The sequence below is a fragment of the Bos indicus genome, chromosome 11 (assembly GCF_029378745.1).
Source record: "Bos indicus isolate NIAB-ARS_2022 breed Sahiwal x Tharparkar chromosome 11, NIAB-ARS_B.indTharparkar_mat_pri_1.0, whole genome shotgun sequence".
Lineage (NCBI taxonomy): Eukaryota > Metazoa > Chordata > Mammalia > Artiodactyla > Bovidae > Bos > Bos indicus.
In genome coordinates, this window is record NC_091770.1 from 7131818 (window position 1) to 7152409 (window position 20592).

General features: G+C 46.0%; 1 protein-coding gene across 1 annotated transcript in view; it reads left to right on the forward strand.

The window, feature by feature from the left end:
• IL18RAP (interleukin 18 receptor accessory protein) overlaps positions 1–19106 on the forward strand; it is a 30470-nt gene extending 11364 nt beyond the window's left edge. The window contains exons 5-11 of the mRNA XM_019969838.2: positions 3783–3933; positions 9241–9306; positions 11461–11584; positions 13592–13743; positions 14831–14968; positions 17449–17622; positions 18343–19106. Coding sequence (XP_019825397.2) covers positions 3783–3933; positions 9241–9306; positions 11461–11584; positions 13592–13743; positions 14831–14968; positions 17449–17622; positions 18343–18716 — 1179 coding nt within the window. The 3' untranslated portion in view covers positions 18717–19106. The remainder of the gene's footprint in view (positions 1–3782; positions 3934–9240; positions 9307–11460; positions 11585–13591; positions 13744–14830; positions 14969–17448; positions 17623–18342) is intronic.
• Positions 19107–20592: the final 1486 nt, after the last annotated feature.

Sequence of the window (20592 nt, forward strand, 5' to 3'; positions counted from 1 at the left end):
TGATGCTAAAGCTGAAACTCCAGTACTTTGGCCACCTCATGCGAAGAGTTGACTCATTGGAAAAGACTCTGATGCTGGGAGGGATCGGGGGCAGGAGGAGAAGGGGACGACAGAGGATGAGATGGCTGGATGGCATCACCAACTCGATGGACGTGAGTCTGAGTGAACTCAGGGAGTTGGTGATGGACGGGGAGGCCTGGGGTGCTGCGATTCATAGGGTCACAAAGAGTCAGACACGACTGAGCGACTGAATGAACTGAACTGAACTGAACTGATGCCTGATTAACAATGCTGTGATAGTTTCAGGTGGACAGCAAACTCATACATGTATCCATCCTGATAAAGATTTGGACAGGTCGTTATTTAGGTTACGTTTCATGAACTGCGTGAAGTGCATGCATTGCATGTGTGTGTGTGCACCTGTGCTTACACACACACGCACACATACACGGTATCATGGAAAGTCACAGACCTCCTGGAAGCGGCATATCACTAAAAGTGATGACATTAGACAAACGGGGCTTCCCCGGTGCTAGTGGTAAAGAAACAACCTGCCAGTGCAAGAGACATCAGAGATGTAGGTTAATAATTTAATAATAAATAGATTAATCATAAATTTAACATTAATGATAAATTAATCAATTAACTCAAATGGACTGGACTGTAGCTCACCAGGCTCCTCTGTCCATGGGATTCTCCAAGCAAGAATACTAGAGTGGGTTGCCATACCTTTCTCCAGGGAATCTTCCTGACCCAGGGATCAAACCCAGGTCTCCCACATTGCAGGCAGATTCTTTACCGTCTGAGCCACCAAGGAAGCCCTAAATAAAAATATAAGAACAAATAACTGGCATAAACAGAATTCATCTAGAGATGATGTTATATTGAGCTGGTCCAAAAGTTCCTTTGGATCTTTCTTTGAGATGTCGTGGAAAAACCCAAATGAAGTTTTTTACCAAGTCAGTATCACTGGGAGGGCTTCCCTGATGGTGCAGAGGGTAAAGAATCTGCCTGAAATATGGAATACCTGGGTTCAATCCCTAGGTTGGGAAGATTCCCTAGAGAAGGGAATGGTAACCCACTCTAGTATTCTTGCCTGGAGAATCCCATGGACAGAGGCCACAGTCCATGGGGTCACAAAAAGTCGACATGACTGAGAGATTCATTCTTTCTAATATTAAGGGGAGTGTGTTTTTTGTTCAATCTTTAGTGAATCTTTGACCCAAGGCAGAGTTAGAGCAGTGGGAGAGGCTCTTCTGGAAGGGCTTGGGGCACTGAGCCTTGGGTGCCCACGACACGGCCATGACCTCCTGCCAGTAGGACTGTGCCCAAATGACTTTTCCACTGGTGGTTTAAGATGGCCTCACTCACACACCACAGCACTGACGTGGCTGCTGCATCCTCTCTGAACCTGAGTTCCATGGAATCTTCACACATAGACCGCCACTTCTTTTCATTTCCTCTGGCCTCATTCTTCTTGTCCCTGATACCCAGTGACATCCTGTGAGCCCAGGGTCATGGGGAGCTGGGGAGCAGGTGAGACTCGCCAGACCAAAGGCTGATATGATGCCAGGGAGGGAGGGGGTTTTGGAAATTATTTCCAAGGTCCACACATTGGCCCATTCAATGGTTCTCACTGTGAAACTTCTGAACCCTCGGCAACTTCCTACCCTCTGTGCAACGCTACCATCCACAGGGTGTCAGAGGTGTCAGTTCTCTGTAGGACTCACTGATGCTCTTTACATACACTCACGCTGATCCGCTCTTCTCCTTCCCTGTTTTGTTCATGACTGTTTCATGTCTGAGCAAAACAAAGAATTTCTCATGAGGCCCCAGCGGCACCTCTTTCTACTTGGATCATTTACGATTGTTTTATTAGAAGGGCTTCCCATCCGTCTTGAGACAAATGGTTTATCTCTTTTCTTTGATGTTTTGCTTGAGTTCTGTCTCATAAAGTCTTGTTTTTAAATTTTTGCTTATTTTCGGCTATGCTGGGTCTTTGGTGTTGTGCAGGTTTTTCTCTAGTTGAGGCAAACGGGGGCTACTCTCTAGTTTAGGTGTGCAGGCTTCTCATTGCTATGGCTTCTCTCGTTACTTCAGTAGTTGCTGCACGGCTTAGCTGCCCCTTAGTGTGTGGAATCTTCCCTGATCAGGGACTGAACACTTGACTCTTGTGTGGGCAGGCAGATTCTTTACCACTGAGCCACTAAGGAAGCCTCCATCTCATAAAATCTTAGTGATACATACTCAGCCATACTTACTTTTCATTAAAATAAATCAGGCTCACTTAGTAATTACTCATCTTCCGCATGGCCCAGCTACAGTCTGGTTCCAGTTCTGCATCCTCTTCTCTGTACTACTTTCTCATATAATTTAAAACCCATCTTCACCAATTTCTGTTCTTCAGGTATATTACCATCTTCTCTAGAAGTTTCATCTCTGAGTTTTACCCCATGCTCTGAAGCTTCCTTTTAAAAGCTTCTTGATCCTTGAGATCCACTAAACACTGTCTAACCTCATCTGTCCCCCTTCTTGGTCTTGTTTGACTTCCTACCTGCAGTTGCCCAGCTCTGACCAGCTCTGATCTTCTTCTCAGCCCTTGGCCAACCTACTGGAAATTCTTTCTGGGGCCACAGGAAACACAACAGAGACTTGAGGAGGGGAATTCCTGCTTCTGCGAGTCAGCAGGCAAAGTGGAAGGGAAATTCCTTAATCAGAACATGAAACTCAGAATCAGAAAAATGTAGATGGATCCTCAGGTCTCTCATGAGCTGTACGATATGGAGTAAAACACAGACTTCAGAACCTCAGTTTCTCATCTGTAAAATGGAAGCGTAGTCTGTGCAAACCCAGTCAGAGAATCCTTAGAATAATCATATGAAATACGCAGAGAAAAAACTTAGCAGTCTACATGCATTGTTGTTAATGGCTAAGTCATGTCCAACTCTGTTATGAGCCCATGGACTGTAGCCTGCCAGGCTCCTCTGTCCATGGGATTTTCCAGGCAAGAACACTGGAGTGGGTTGCCATTGCCTTCCCCAGGGGATCTTCCTGACCCAGAGATCACACCCGCTTCTACTGCATTAGTAGGTTGATTATTTACCACTCAGCTACCAGGGAAGTCTCTACATGGGTAATCAGATCAGATCAGTCGCTCAGTTGTGTCTGACTCTTTGCGACCCCATGAATCACAGCACGCCAGGCCTCCCTGTCCATCACCAACTCCCGGAGTTCACTCAGACTCACGTCCATCGAATCAGTGATGCCATCCAGCCATCTCATCCTCTGTCGTCCCCTTCTCCTCTTGCCCCCGATCCCTCCCAGCATCAGAGTCTTTTCCAATGAGTCAACTCTTCGCACGAGGTGGCCAAAGTACTGGAATTTCAGCTTTAGCATCATGGGTAATAGATTATCATTATTTTGTTACTTTTGTTTTTTAAATCTCTTTTCCCTTGACTGCAGTGGTGAGAAATATACCATTGGAGTACTTGTTGGTACACTCTTAGTGGGGAGTTGGAAGGCCAAGTGCTATGTGAAGGTTAGAGAATTAATGATTACAAGACTAATGATAAACTTATCACCCATCATTCAGTAAATATTACAGTGTCCCTAAAGATACAAACACAGAATTTTTTTCACAATTTGAGGGTATGATTTCTGCAATATCCTTATGTCTGACTGACCTTCTCTGGTTCAGATTTGTGAGGTTTGGCTATAGCAGCACTTCATCTGAATAGTAACTCTCTGGTTACGTTCTTTAATTTTCTTCTCTCTTGCATTAGAATGGAAAACTTCTCTCTGAAAAGAGGAGCAACCCAATTGAAGTGGATGAAGTTTATTACTATCACCAGGGCACGTACGTGTGTGATTACACTCAGACAGATAATTCAAGTTCATGGACAGTAAGAGCTGTTGTTCATGTGAAAACCATTGGTAAGTGAGATTTTTTGGTTTCAATATTTGATATTTCAAGTCCAATTATCCAATTAAAGTTATCTTCTTTGGCTTAGTGATGTTTTTCCCTTTGGGGGGTGAGGGGAAGAAGATAGTCATAGACTATAGTCATGAAAAGCCTGGAATATTGGTAAACATCAATTTTCCATTAACCCAGCTTCCATCCTCTAAGGAAGGCCTTTTTGTGGATCATATTCAGGTGTCACATTTGGTTTTTTTACGCACTGATTTTTTGTTTTGTGATACTATATATATATATATATATATATATATATATATATATATTGGACTTTCCTGGCAGTTCACTAGTTAAGACTTTGCCTTCCAAGGCAGGGGATGTGAGTTCAATCCCTGGTCAGAGAGTCAAGATCCCACATGCCTGCTGGCCCAAAAACCAAAACATAAAACAGAGGCAATATTGTAACAAGTTCAATAAAGACTTTTGAAATGATCCACCTCAAAAAAAAAATCCTAATTAAAAAATGAAAGATTCATGCACAGAAACAAAAAAGATTAAGTATTTCACACATGAGTGGTAATACATTTAAAAATAATACTAAAGGTTTCACATCCAGAGATAAGCGCCCCTCATGTGCCGGTCACCAGCTTCAACAGTGGCTTTTCCATCCCACTGTTTCTTTACTGAAACAAAACGCTATAGACAGAGCTTGAGGTCTGGGTCCCCAGCCCTTCCCACTTCCTCTCTTTGCAGTTGTAGCCCACTGTTTCCATCTACATGTTTATGCTTTTGCTACGTATGTATATTTCCATTAATAAAGTAGGATATTGTTTTATGTTATAAAATGAGATTTGTGTTATAAACACATGGGATTGTTCTTAAGCATTATTTTGCTGAATTATACCCCCATGAGCAATGTACAGATTCCTATTTGTCCCAAATATTAATAATATTTGGTGGTTTCAGGCTTTCTATTTATTTTATTTTTTGAATTATGAAAGTATGATAATATGTTTATAAGAAACTTAGAAAATCCAGAACAAAGTTACATATAGTTCTACTATATACTACAATTACGTTTTTAAGTAGATAGATTTTTAGTTGGAGTTTGAATATAAAACTCTCAAAAATTAATAGAATGAATATACAGAGAAGCAGAAGGATATAGTAGACCTGAAAAGCACTGTGAACCAATTCAACATAATTAAGATTTATACAATTTTCACACAACAGCAGAATATACATTCTATTCAAGTTTCCATAGACTATAAGCCAGGAGACATTGGGACATATCCAAGGACATAAAACAAGGTGCAAAAATTTCATGGTCTAAAGGTATTGAAATCATACAGAGTGTGCTCTCTTATCACTGTGGAATCATGTTAGAAATCAATATCAAAAGATATTTGAAAGTAACCCACGTAGTTTCAACTGCAACGTGACACTTAGCAACAGAGATCTTTGACTTGGCCATTGAAAGCCTCAGTAAAGTCAGAAGAGGTTTCAGACTTTCTGATTTGTCTCAGCTGGACTCTCTTTTTCCATTCCGATTTACGTTTCTCTGACGACTATCAAAGTTGAATACCCCGTCACTCGTTTCTTGGCCCATTGGGCTTATTCTTCTGTGACTTGTCTATTTTCACCCCAGGCTTTCCGTTGGGTCATTCTCATGCGATTTACAAATATCAGCATGGATAAACTATATGATATAATTTAAGTATGGCTGATCTCAAAACATAACCACTCAGAATGGTTGACTTAGCTCTGAGTAAATCCATTAATTACTTTTACTTCCTCTTCTTTCATTACGAGATACAAACCACATGAGGCACCCCGAGACCTGTCTCCTTCCTGGCCCTCGCACTCGCCACCACTGCCGACGTCAGAGATTTACATTTATAAGAGGTTGTTCCTTGGGTGAGGGCTTAGAAGGCAAATAGCCCACATGGAGCACTGGCTGCTCCTCCAAGTGCAGTTGCTCTTTCACTCAGGCGTGATAACTCGCCCCATCAAACTTTCAGTGGCAGGATTTGCTTTTCTCTCTCCCAGAGGATACCTTGAAACATCCATTGCATCTTTTCATGCCTTCTCTGTCATCATGTCTGTCTTCCTCACTTACTCGTTCATCCTCTCATGTATTCATTCTCACACAAGTATTTGTAGAACATCTAATACATTTCAGGCACTGGGCTTGATGCTAAAGATGTAAGAGTGAGCATCTGGACATTTCTCTGACCTCCCAGAACTTTCTATCTTGTGGGACAAACCGGGAGGATTCAGGCTTCTACGGTTCAGTAGGATGAATAGAGAGAAAGGGAAGCAGTGAAGCATGAGGGAGGCCCATCAAACCCACACCTGGGTACCGAGGCCAGCGGAAAAGTGAGGGGCAAAGACAAAAAGATGGGCAAGATGCTATTCCAGCCAGAATGAGCAGCACAGCTAATGTGCGAGAGATGAGAGAGAGCATGGTGCATTCAGGGCGCAGAAGAAAGTGAGTTGAGGGTATCTGGAAGCAGAACTGACTCCACACTGTTCTAGTAAGTCTGGACTTTGTTCAAGGAACAACCGGGAGCTGTTGAGGGTTCTATGAAGGAGAGTGTCATGAATAGATCTGGTTTTGACATAGATCTCTCTGCTTATTGTGCAGAAAATGTGTTTGGGGGAGCAACAGTGGAGGCAGGAAGAAGAATTAGGAGGCTACTATCAGGCAAGCAGGCAACTGCTGATGGCGGCCTGAACTAGGAGGGATGGAGGGATAGAGAGAAGTGAATGAACTCCAGAAATATTTAAGGAGTTACACGTAAAGGGGCTTGGGAATCAGGAGTGAGGAAGAGGGAAAAGGAGGAGTCCAGGACGAGAGCCAGGTTATAAGTTGGGCAAGGAGGTGGACTTTCTGTAATACACTGAGAGAAGATGAGATAGAATGGGGAGGAACGGGGTGAGCTGGGATGGGATGGAACAGAAGTGGAAGGGCAGGATGTGGTATAGGGGGCTGGTAGAGGGAACAGGCAAGAAGCAACAGGTTTGAATTATGCTCTTGAAAGATGTCTCTTGTCACTTTTGGGGGGAGGGGCTGTGCTGGGTCTTCATTTCGGTGTGTGGGCTTCTCTAGTTTCAGTGCATGGGCTTCTCTAGATGTGGCTTGGGCTTAGCTGCCCCATGGCATGTGGGGTCTTAGTTCCCCAGCTAGGGTTGGAACCTTGTCCTGTGCATTGGAAGGTGGATTCTTTACCACTGGACCACCAGGGAAGTCCTCTCTGGTTACTGTTTGAGCAGACCTAGCAGAGGTGATTAGAAATGGCTTTATATATATGTAAAAAACATGTGGATGGAGTTTAAGTGCAAGATGAAAGAGGAAACTCAAAGACGGTTTACTTTTCTGGCATGATGAGTTGGCAAACCGTGGTACCATGCCATGAGACAGACGAACAAGAAGTGAGTATGAGGAGGAAATTCAGTGTTAGCCTTGAAAGGACTTTCAGTCACCAAGTCACCGTGACAAGTGGGTGTTTGGGTAAACCAGACTGGGATGTAAGAGTTGGAGCTGTGAATGTGAGAATGGTTGGCATACAGTCCAGGGAGACGGGGTCAGGCTGGGAGTGAGGACAGAGAGAAGAGAGCCAGAGCATCCAGCGCTGGGGGGTGTGGGGGACGAGGAGCGTCCTCACAGGAGTTGAAGCAGGGGTGCGAGGACAGAGGAAAACTGCCCCGGAACTCAGAGATAAGGTGTTGCAAGAAGGAGGGGGTGAGGCTTGGCCTCATGTGGTGAGACCCGGGAACAGATCACTGGCTCTGGGAAGAGAAGGGTCATTATTTGCATCAGCAAGTGGGTATCAGTGGAAGGGCAGGAGGGAGCAGTTACACAAGTGAAACTGATGATGCAGGAGAGAGACCCTTTCAAGGGCAGAGAGGTCTCATGGGGAAGGCACCTGGAGCTGCCCCACATGGAGAGCAGGTGCAATGAAGACCACTTGGAAAGAACTGCGGAGTGATATTCACCAGAGGCAGAGCGGGAGGAGGAGCCCACAGCGCTTAGTGCAGTGAGCAGAGACTGGGAGGACAGGCCAGCTTCGGGGCCCGGAAATGTGCTGCCCAAGGAGGAGAGGAGAGCGTGCCCGGCAGCAGCCAAGGCTGCTTGCTGTTGTTTAGTCGCTCAGTCATGTCTGACTCTTGTGACCCCACGCAGGGTCCCACCAGGGTCCTCTGTCCATGGGATTTCCCAGGCAAGAACACTAGAGTGGGTTGCCATTTGCTTCTCTGACCTAGCTACTAAGAGGGAAAGCAAGTTAAAAACTCAGCTGTGCCCAGCAGATTTTTGTGCAAGGAGGTCATGGAGGTCACTGGCAACTTTGGCCAAAGGGCTTTCAGTGGAGAGATGGGAGCAGAAATCAGATGCGTGGGAGGGGAGGGGGAGGAAATGAACACACAGTGCTCCTTGCAGAACTCAGCGGGGAAGGAAGGAGAAGGGGTGGGGATGTGAGTTGAAGGGTGTTTTTACTCCGTTTTAAGATGGAGAGACTGGGGAATTCCCTGGAGGTCCAATGATTAGGGCTCTGAGCTCTCACTGCTGAGGTTGCAGGTTCAATCCCTGGTCAGGGAACTAAGATTCCTACAAGCCACTGCGGGGAGTGGCAAAAAAAAAAAAAAAGATGGAAAGACTGAGCAAGGATAAATGCTGATGGGAAGAGAGAGAGAAAGTCAAAGATACAAGAAGTAGGTGGTGTAATTGAAGGAAGGAGGTCCCTGAGAAGTGGGAGAAGAATAGGAGGTGCCCAGAGTAGAAGAGGTGGATTTTCCTATCTTAGGAGATGAGGCATCTTCAGGAGGGAGTTTGACAGTGGAGGCACATTTGAAAGTTTGTGACAGAAAGTTGAGGGATAAATGATTCATGAAGGGCTGAACTCACCTTTATTTTGAAATAAATCGTAAATTTGAGGATGGAGGAAGAGGTGAACTCCAATCTGGCTGACCTGTGCATTTCCTCAGGTGGGTTCTCCTTCCTGTTCCATTTCTCCAGATGGACCAAAAACCAATCTTGGAGGGTAAAGATGAGGGTTCAAGTCTGTGGTCAGCAAGCAGGCTGGCCTGGAAGAAAATGTACCTGGACAGATATGGACTTATCAAGGACTCCTGTTTTGCCAAAACCTGCAATCTGATGTCACAGTCATTTCTGGAAGCATGATTTTCACATGCAAACTTGAATTTCTAGTCTTATGGATTATGAATAAAATCTGGAAAAGTTCCCCCAAATTAGATCAAAATGTGACCCTGCAGACCAGGCCTTCATATTTCCAATGCAAATAATGATTTCTATTTTTATCTTTTAGTGAAGAACACTAATCTCAAACCAGATATTCTGGATCCCATCAAGGACACCTTGGAAGTAGAACTTGGTAAGATGGGTGGGGTCATCACCCCTGAATGACCTTGTGCTTCTGGGAGCAGGTCTAAGTGTGGTTCAAGGAAGAGCATCAGGATTTCAAGTCAAACAGAACCAGAGGTGAATCTCGACTCGGCCACTGACAAGTTCTGTGACCTTATACAGTTGCTAAATCTCTTGAAGCCATGGTTTGTAAAAGTGACCTCACAAAATTGCATTGAGAAATAAGGGTGACTTGAATGTCAACCATGGTTAATAGATTTTTAAAAAAGATTCTTCCGTACTCCACATAAATTGGAACATAGATTGGTTAGGTCCATTGATTATAAATTTAACCATTTACCAACTTAGGCAGCACTAAGTATGTATGAACACAGAGTTTGGTTTGGCCTTTAAGATAACCACAAGAGAATACTACAATCCCTGTTTAAATAAGTTGTATTCCAAAGTAGTGTCTTCTTTGGGGTGGAGGGGGAAGCAATGTCTAGTGGTTCCCTTTGATTTTGTCAGCTTCAATAATATCTGCATCTTCCCATATGGGCAAGTAAGAACTGCTGTCTTCAAAACCAAGTGCTGATTGTGCCAGTAAAATAAATGCTACTTTAAGTGCTAATAAAGTATTTATCCTTGTAGAAAGAAAAAAAGTAATACTATCGTAAAAGACCACTGTGTAGCAGTTTCTTTTAGGTGCTAATTATAGCTCCCCTGATGGCTCAGGGATAAAGAACCCAGGAACCAAAGCAGGAGACACTGGTTTGATCCCTGGGTCAGGAAGATCCCCTGGAGGGCAAAATGGCAACTCACTCCAGTATTCTTGCCTGGGAAATCCCACAGAGGAGCTTGGTGGGCTACAGACAAGACTTGGTGACTAAACAAGAAGATAATATTATCTCATTATAGAAACGTCAAAATAGATATGGTAAATTACCACTAGGTGGCGGTAGCGGTATATCCTGGTAATGAACTAGAGCTACTGGGCTGGCTAAACGGCTCATTGGGTTTCCCCTGTAAGACCTCATGGAAAAACCCAAATGAAGTTTTTGGCCAACCCAATAGTACAGGCAACATCACAAGAATTAAAGGAAGGAGGAAAGAAGGAAGGAAAGCATTAATTAATATAAAAATAGCCAAGTTACCTATGTGCTGTGCTAAGTAGCCTCAGTCGTGTCTGACTCTTTGCGACCCTGTGGACGGTAGGCTCCTCTGTCCATGGGGTTCCCCAGGCAGGAAGACTGGAGTGGGTGGTCATGCCCTCCTCCAGGGGATCTTCCTGACCCAGGGCTTGGACCTGAGTGTCTCATGTCTCCGTCATTGGCAGGAGGGTTGTTTATGGTACCAGTGAATGTTAAAGTTATTACTGTAGGAAAAGCATTATCAAGGTGAGTTTTCAAATGAAGTCCCTAAACTTTATATGGTTAAAATACTGAATTTCTGGATAACCCTTCCCCAGAAAATGGGTAGAAAGAAGGCAGTATAGTTACGTACACACCCATCCACAGAGCACAATTCAAAATAGAGCTGAATATCCAGATAATCACAAAAACCTCAGGATTTTCATTTAGCATGCAAGTGCTTCTGGCCACCTGATACGAAGGGCCGACTCATTGGAGAAGACCCTGATGCTGGGAAAGATTGAGGGCAGGAGGAGAAGAGGGTGACAGAGGATGAGATGGCTGGATAGCATCACCAACTCAATGGACATGAGTTTGAGCAAACTCTGGGAGATGGTGAAGGACAGGGAAGCCTGGCAGGCTGCAGCCCATGGGGTCACAAAGAGTCGGACAACAACAAGAAATGCAAATACTGCCTATAAAATATTCTTCAGCAACACCCTTGTAACTGCTTGAGCAGCAGCGTTGGAAGACAGGGCTAGTCACTGAAACTGCTCATTTTCCTGGTGTTTATCCTGAAACCACATCAGAACTCTTAGTGTATGACCATGCCAGTCTTCATTTGGGTAAATATAGCCACAGGTTTGAGATCTATTCCTGGTTTTACACGTTTCTCAATGAGAGACGGGTGGACGGTTGGCTATGTCCAGCACGCCTGCTCTACCTGTGAACCTGACCACCTCAGGGGACAGTTTCCAGGTGGCGTCTTCCTCCTTCACAGGGCACATCATTCTCACCAGCGGCCTTCCTGTTTTCTGTGGCCCCTTCCTTTTCAGGAAAGCCTTTAACGCTTAACTGCACGGCACGATTTGGCTTCGAAATAAACTTTAATCCTGTGATAAAATGGTACATCAGAGATTCTGACCAGGAGTGGGAAATCAAAACACCCAAGGGAAGAAGGTAAGAAGGAAATGAGCCAACTTATTCTTTGCAACTCCCACAAAAGTCTTTCACCTTTAAAAAACCCCTCAAATGTCCACCCAGAGCTGCACACACACACCCACGGTTGATGGTGTGGCCACTAGCGCCAGCTAGTGGAGCAAGCAAAAGCGTAGACGTGCAAAGTGTGAGTTAATTTTAAATTTGGGGGCCAAAGGCAGTTTTGTATGGGCTTCCCTGGTGGCTCAGAAGTAAAGAATCTGCCTGCCAAGACAAGAGATGTGGGTTCCATCCCTGAGTTGGGAAGGAGTAGGAAATGGCACCCTCCTTCAGTATTGTTGCCTGGGAAATCCCATAGACAGAGGATCCTGGCAGGGTACAGTCAAGAGGGTCATAGAACTAAATATTTCAGTTGTTTTATTACTTTTTAAATTTATTTTTTATTTTTGGCCTTGTGACTTGTGGGATCTTACTCCCCTGACCAGGGATTGAACCCAGGACCCTGGCAGTGAAAGCCTGGAATCTTAACCACTAGACTATCGGAAGTTCTCCCCTATCTCCTTTTCTTTTTTTCCTGTACTTTTTTTTTTTTTTGGCTGCACTGTGCAGCATGTGGGATCTTAGTTCCCTGACCAGGGATCAAACCTGCATTCCTTGCATTAGAAATGCAGTCTTAACCACTGGACTACCAGGGAAGTCCCTGAAGTCCCTTTTTAAAAATTACTTTAAAAGTTTTTATTTTTAAAAAATTGTATCAGCTGTTTCAAAGTTCTGTTTGTAGAACAGTTTGCTGTGGCTGCTTTGCCCACCATGCTAATAAGTAGGCACACTGACCCAGGCTACTTGAATAGACTCGGTGTGTCCAACAGACTGGAGAAGACTCTGCACCCGTGCCAGACTCTCCCATCCCCCCGTGGGGTCCTCCTTTCACAGTGGGGTGAGTCAGGGTCTGAACTCTGTAGTCCTTAATGGTCCGAGTGTATCCAGAGGAAAAGGCACAGGAATAAGCAGTCTGACCAAAATTATGAGGCATGAGGAATAGTTGACACAATCCGACCTGGAAAATGAGACCCAGAGATGGGATAGCTATTTTTTTCTTATTTTTTTATGCACGTCCACAGCAGCTTTATTTACAATGCTGTTGTTGTTATTGTTCAGTTGTTCAGTCATGTTAGACTCTTTGTAACCCCATGGACAGTAGCCCATCAGGCTCCTCTGTCCATGGGATTCCCCAGACAAGAATATTGGAGTGGGTTGCCATTTCCTTCTCCACAGGATCTTCCTAACCCACGGACGGAACTTGCGGCTCCTGCATCTGCAGGCAGATTCTTTACTGCTAAGCCACCAGGAAGTCCTTCAGTAGAAGTTAGACATTTATAAATTGTAGTATCTCTTCTCAAGGGGAATTTGTCATGAAAGAAAGATCGGATGAGGCCCACAAGCAATTATCAGTTCAGTTCAGTTCAGTTGCTCAGTAGTGTCTGACTCATTGTGATCCTATGGACTGCAGCACGCCAGGCTTCCCTGTCCATCACCAACTCCCAGAGCTTGCTCAAACTCATGTCCATCAAGTTGGTGATGCCATCCAACCATCTCATCTTCTGTTGTCCCCTTGTCCTCCTGCCTTCAATCTTTCCCAGCATCAGGGCCTTTTCCAATGAGTCACTTCGTCGCATCAGGTGGCCAGTGTTGGAGCTTCAGCATCAGTCCTTCCAATTAAAATTCAGGACTGATTTCCTTTAGGAGTGACTGATTTGATCTCCTTGCAGTCCAAGGGGCTCTAAAAAGTCTTCTCCAACAACCAATTATATTCTAGTATAAGTGCTTAGTATGATGCTTAGCCAACTCCATCATTTTTAAAAAGTGGCTCATCCCTGAGTATCCTCCATCCTTCCAGCATCTCCTTGTACTATCTGACAGCTCTTCTGAAAGCCAAACAGTTTGTCTGCTTATACAAGTTCCAAAAACTGTTTAATGCATGTCAATCTGTGTTACCCAAGTGGTGTGGTATTTTGCCTCTTTTCCTAGTGTTAAATCCACCTTAAAGGATGAAGTCATAGAACGTGTTGTCCTCTTGGAAAAAGTTACTCAGAGTGATCTTCACAGGAAGTTCATTTGCTTTGCCCAGAACTCCATTGGGAACACTACTCAGTCCATCCAGCTAAAAAAGAAGACAGGAGGTGAGCCTGAAGGGGGATGCAGAATGCACGCAACTGCTTTTACCTAGGAGGAGAGGAACTTCCCTAAAAAGTAGTCATGGTGATGATAGCCACAAACGTGCACTAGATGCCAAGCTAAGCATGCACTTTGCTTGTGTTGATTCACTCAATACCTTCACCAAGGCCACACAGCTGTAAGTTTCACATCAGTGACCGAGAGCTGGTCCTCTTACTAATATTCTGCATACAGGGGCTGTGCTGGAGAAACCTATCATTTGTTCACTCACTCCTTAGTTCATTCACTCATTCATTCTTTCTGTAAAGACCTACAGAACATGCCCTACATGACAGGCATCACGCTGGGACCTAGCCCTCTTTCTTATTGTCCTCCCCTGGCTTCCAAATCCGGAGCATGTGATGGTCTGGACTTGGCGAGTGGAGGAGAGAAAGAAGGGAGATGGAGAAAAACGCTCAGTTTAGGAGTTACATGTATATATCACAGATTGTGGCTGGAGAGGAAATTCTTGATAAGGAATGGCTTTCAAATTTCTTTAAGAAGTTCAGAGTTGAAGGTGATATCATTTACTCACCAATGAATAGAGATGAGAGAACAAGCACGTTTGGAATGCTTGTGGGGCTTAACTAGGACACACGTAATGCCCGGCGCCTGGTGGATGCTCTGTAGAGGTGTGGGTTGAAGGTGCCAGGTGTTAGGTACTTTAGAGGTGAGAAAGCAAGATGGAAGTAGCCCTGGGCTCCAGGAAGTTTAGATTTTAGTAGATTTGATAACACATGAAAGTAAATTACAATAAATGAGAAGGAAGCTTATCAGGGAAAAGTAAATAAAAGTAGTTTTTGTCAGCTTCCCCAGTCACCCCAGTCAGGAACTGGCCATTATCCTGGGTTCTCTTGAGTTTATTTTATGACAATTCCTTCAAGATGTGATCTAAGACATGTCCGGAATCAAGAGAAATGTTTTCAATGGCAGTGATTCTGGTAAATCACCTCTGGCAGAGGTGCCGGGCAGGCGCTGCTTGAGTGTGGGTGTGTGGGAGGGCGCTCTGCCTCTGTGACTGCTCAGCTCACACCCGCGCATCTCTGTCCCCAGTGGTATTCCTCTACATCCTCCTGGGCGCAGTCATGGGCCTGGCAGGCGTGCTGACCGCGGGCGCACTGCTCTACATGTACTGGATTGAAATAGTGCTGGTCTACCGAACCTACTGGAGCAAAGACAAGACGCTCGGGGGTAAGACGGCCCACCTCGCCTCTGCTGCTTCCCCTCTGAATGGACCTAGAGGGAGAGAGCTTGGGACACGCACGTTCCCTGAGGGGCAAAGTCATGACCCCCAGCTTCTGAGGTCCTTCTGCTGGTCTGGTGGCTTTACACCTGGGAGGGTTGGGCCCCTGGGGGAGAAATGATCTCTTCTCATTCCAGTTACTAGGAATCTTGCCAATGATGCTATTGTAGGACATATTGGACTTAAAAATGACTCTCCACTCAACATCCTAAAGCAAGATGGTGGATGACTTAACATCTCCATGCCTCCTTCGTTCTCTCTTCTGTGAAGTAGGGTTGTAATCACAATGAATGCCATGTGGGCTCGTTGAATGGACACACTGAGGGTTAGAATGGCATGTAGCACAACATAAGCACACAGGACGTGTCCGTGCCAGGCTTGCCAGGTGGCACTATTGGTAAAGAATCTGCCTGCCAGTGGGGATTGGCAGAATCCAACCCCCTGGGTTGGGAAGATCCCCTGGAGAAGGGAATGGCAACCCACTGCAGTATTCTTGCCTGGGAAATCCCATGGAAAGAGGAGCCTGGTGGGCTACAGTCCACAGGGTCGCAAACAGGTAGACACGGCTGAGTGATCGAGCACGCACCCAGAGCTGCTCTACAACGCTGTGTTAGTTTCTGCTGTACAGCAAAGTGAGTCAGCTATATGTATACACATATCCCCTCTCTCCAATAATACTATTTGAGAGGCATTATGCAAAGGGCTGGAAAATGAGCCAGTTGTGTCCAATTTCAGAGTCCAGAGGCTAACTTTTGAGATGTTCTAAAGTTTCCATTCGGAGAAGACAATGGCACCACACTCCAGTCTCTTGCCTGGAAAATCCCGTGGACGGAGGAGCCTGGTAGGCTGCAGTCCATGGGGTCGCTAGAGTCGGACACGACTGAGTGACTTCACTTTCACTTTTCACTTTCACGCATTGGAGAAAGAAATGGCAACCCACTCCAGTGTTCTTGCCTGGAGAAACCCAGGGACGGGGAAGCCTGGTGGGCTGCCGTCTATGGGGTCGCACAGAGTTGGATACGACTGAAGCGACTTAGCAGCAGTAGCAGTAGCAAAGTTTCCATTTAGTTCTTCAGCACACCTTAGAATCTATGTGTATTTATAATAGTTGAGTCAACAACGGCATTTGTTGTTATTGTTATTTGGTCGCTAAGTCCTGTCTGACTCTGTGTCCTCGTGGACTGTAGCCCACCAGGCTCCTCTGTCCACGGAATTCTCCAGGCAAGAATACTGGAGTGGGTTGCCATTCCCTTCTCCAGGGGATCTTCCCCATCTAGGGATTGAACCCACCTTTCCTGAATTGGCAGGCAAATTCTTTGCTGCTGGGAAGCCCCAACAGAATCTTATGAGACCTTGCTGCTGCTGCTAAGTCGCTTCAGTCGTGTCCGACTCTGTGCGACCCCATAGACGGCAGCCCACCAGTCTCCCCCATCCCTGGGATTCTCCAGGCAAGAACACTGGAGTGGGTTGCCATTTCTTTCTCCAGTGCATGAAAGTGAAAAGTGAAAATGAAGTCGCTCAGTCGTGTCCGACTCTAGCGACCCCATGGACTGCAGCCTACCAGGCTCCTCCGTCCATGGGGTTTTCCAGGCAAGAGTACTGGTGTAGGGTGCCATTGCCTTCTCCGTATGAGACCTTAAAATACCCTAAACAAGTTCCAAAATATAGTTCTCTATCTGAAAGGGAAAGGAACAAGACTGCTGTAAGTCAGACACTAAACTCTTCATCTACATTATCCCAGGAAACTCTGGCAGCAGCCTGCCAGGGGTTGTTCGTCCCTGATTTTACACTTGGGGGTTCAAACCCTGGTATGTGTGCCGTCAGCGCGCTAGCGTGCCAGGCCCTCACAGGGCTTTGTTCTCTGGATATTATCATGCTTCGATGGAGCAGACTGTCCTTTGATGTGTACCTAATAAGACAGCGGGGCTGCAGCTACAGAGACAGCCTGGAGGAACTCCGGAGTGTGTGTTGTTTAATCAGAAAAAAAGCCCCGGCTGTTTGATCTGACCTCAGGGAAGACACAGGAGTGCCTCATTGATTAGAATCTGATTCTGGGTGCACAGTGGATGCCCCTCAGCAGTGTGGTTCTGAAAAAGTGAACACAGATGCTGCTTTTGACTTTCAAAATCAGTTCAGGGCTTCCCCAGTGACTCAGTGGTAAAGAATCTGCCTGACAATCTTGGAGACGTGGGTTTGACCCCTGGGTCGGGAAGATCCCCCTGGAGGAGGAAATGGCAACCCACTCCAATATCCTTGCCTGGAGAATCCCGTGGACAGAGGAGCCTGGCGGGTTACAGTCCATGGGGTCACAAAGGGTCCGATCCAACTGAGTAACTAAACAAGGATCCCAAGTCTTAATTCTTCCCCACTTACCATAAGGCTTGAGCTTAGGTAGGTATTCACATTCTTTCTTGTTGCTCTTTCTCAGACCAAAAGGAGTTTGACGCCTTTGTATCCTATGCGAAATGGAGCCCCTTTGAGAGCGAGGCCTCTTCATCTCTGAGTGAGGAAACCTTGGCTCTGAATCTTCTCCCTGATGTTTTGGAAAACAAATATGGATATACCCTGTGCCTGCTTGAAAGGGACGTGGCCCCTGGGGGAGGTAGGTCTGCAGCCGGCAGAAAACGCAGAACAGGAGAGCTACAGGCATGCACTCTGCATGTTGTCCTCCATTCTTTCTCTTGGGCTACATATCTTCTGGAAGGATTCATGAGCTTAGAACATCTTGGGCAATGACACAGAAAGCCATGTGTTGCAGAGACATGCTCCATCATGAAAAAAAAATCCGTCTTCAGAAAGCCCAGAGAGACTTCCAGAACAAAGATATCTTTTCTGGCTCCTCAACCGGAAGTTAGTTCTGTCTTCCCAAATGAGTGGTCCCTCTCCTTCCTGGGACTCTGCCAGCCACAGACTCAGCATTGGGCTCAGCAGGCTCCCAGGCCAGGTACCCATGAGATGTGTGGACCTCATTCCTCCCACCGTCCTCCTCTGCCTCAGAGGCCCCCACCCAGGAGCCAGGGACATTGCTTGCCCCTCCCTCATTCCAGTCAACCTGGTTCCAGTGAGTTTTGATCCTGGAGGGACTCAGAAGTTGAGGGGAGAGAACACAGGGGAGGAAGCTGAACTGACAGTCACTAGACACGGAATATAATCCAACTGTCTGTAGAGTTAGTAGATGCAGTAAAAGTGATTGAGAAAATCAGGCTTCTCCTTTCCTTTGCCATCACAAAGAACCCCGCTGGGTGGATCTGGGAGATTCAGGGTTATGGTGACTCAAGGTTTAACAATAACAATTGCAAATAATTAAATTCTTTCTCTCCAGTGTACACAGAGGACATTGTCAGCGTTATTAAGAAAAGCAGGAGGGGAATCTTCATCTTGAGCCCCAACTACGTCAGTGGACCCAGCATCTTTGAACTACAAGCAGCGGTGAATCTGGCTTTGGAGGATCAAACACTCAAACTGATTTTAATTAAGTTCTCTTCCTTCCAAGAGCCAGAGTCCCTACCTCATCTAGTGAGAAGAGCTCTCAGGGTTTTGCCTTCTGTCACCTGGAAAGGCTTAAAATCAGTTCCTCCCAACTCTAGATTCTGGACCCAAATACGCTACCACATGCCTGTGAAAAGCTCCAGGGGAGTCACGTGGAACCATCTGAGAACTATGCCATGGATTTTTTCTTTGGAAAAGACGCAGTAAAGACAGAACCCACTGGGAGGAGCTCCCAGCCTGGAGGATGGTAAAATGGATGTGAACCGCCTCCCTCTGCCTCTCGTCCTGCCCCTGGTGAGCAGAGACCTTGATGGATGGAACACACAGCACACACCAGGCTGATATCACCGGGAAGGGTCCTGCCAGCCCCAAGCAAGCTTGGCCGGCACTGGAATGAACGGAAGCTGTGGTGCAAGGCTCTGATTCCCTGGACAGGACAGAGGGAGGGCGAATTCTCCAGACTCCTGCACACATTTGGCCCACAAAGTCCCTAAGATTTTCCTAGTGGTGGCTGTGGACTGTTGTGTCTATTTTGTTTCGTACACATCACTTTAGATATCTTTGCAATCAAATAAATATTACTTTATTAGAAACAAGTGATTAAAACTTTGCCTAAAGCATCTCTGTGAAGAAGACAATTCTTACTCTGTGTTCACCATTCACTGGAGCCCAGTATGCAAGGAGGAAAAGAGAAAACAGGGGTCAAGGACCAGACAGGACCTTGGTTCATCTCTAGTGTGTCCTTGTGGGAACTAGAAGGAAGATCCCCTTCTTCTGGGCTGACACAGCCCTGAGTCAGGACACAGGCCTTAGGGAGCAGACTGGGGCTAATGTCAGCTCCTCCTTGTCTCCTGGCCTTTGTGCAGGGCCTGAAGTTCATGCTTTACTCTGGACCACAGGAAGTGGGGACCAATTAAGCCAACATGATATGGCCAATGAGGAGACAAGGAATCGACCAGTGGTTTTGCATGCGTGAGTGTGTGTGTGTATGTATGTGTGAGTGTGTGTGTTAAGTCACTTCAATCATGTCTGACTCTTTGCAACCCTATGGACGGTAGCCTGCCAGGTTCCTCTGTCAATGGGATTCTCCAGGCAAGAATACTGGAATGGGTAGCCATTTCCTTCTCCAGGAGATCTTCCTGACCCAGGGATCTTATGTGCAAAATATTGTGTTGGCCCGAAAGTTCGTTCAGGTTTTTCTGTAAGATGTTATGGAGCTTTTTGGCCAAGCCAATAGAAAGACAGTGGCAAGAGGCAGCAGCCAAGACAACAGTCTGGGAAATAATTCTCTACACTGGTTGACAGATAGCAATATTAGGGCTTGAACAGTGCTTAAGTCTGAACTGTTGGCCCATTGAGACTGGTGGTCCCCATGTGCTTCCTGACCCACCAGTCTCATTGAGGTCCTCGTAAGTGATGGACCATCAGCTGGGGGACCAAGTACCTGTTTCTCCTAGACAAGGCTCATTTCATTCTCATCAGTGTGTTTTCCTGATGAGAGTTCAACCTGCAGTTATAACAGTGTTCTAGTCACAGACGGATGTGCACATGTCATGCTCCGTCTTCCCCATTTGTTGTTATGGTTCAGTTGCTAAGTCGTGTCCAACTCTTTGCAAACCATGGACTGCAGTATGCCAGGCTTCCCTGTCCTTCGCTCTCTCCTGGAGTTTGCTCAAACTCAGGTCCAGTGAATCAGTGATGCCATCCATCATCTCATCCTGTGTCGTCCCCTTCTCCTCCTACCCTCACTCTTTCCCAGCATCAGGGTCTTTTCCAATGAATCAGCTTTTTGCATCAGGTGGCCAAAGTACTGGAGCTTCCCCAATAGAAGGGAGCAATTCATTTGTGCAGTAAAGCATAGCACCTTCTGGACTGATTCACACATACTGTGCCCTGCTCACTGGTGTGAGCATGATCCAGGTTTAAAGCCATTGTCATCTGGCCACTGCTTAGTGCCGGTGGGAAAGGCTCTGAGGTTTCTTTGCACAGAGGCACCCACATCACACAAACCACGGTGGCTTGGCATCGAGCAGCATCCTTGTTGGGAATTTCAGTGATAAAGTTAAAGATGAGTTCAAGGGTA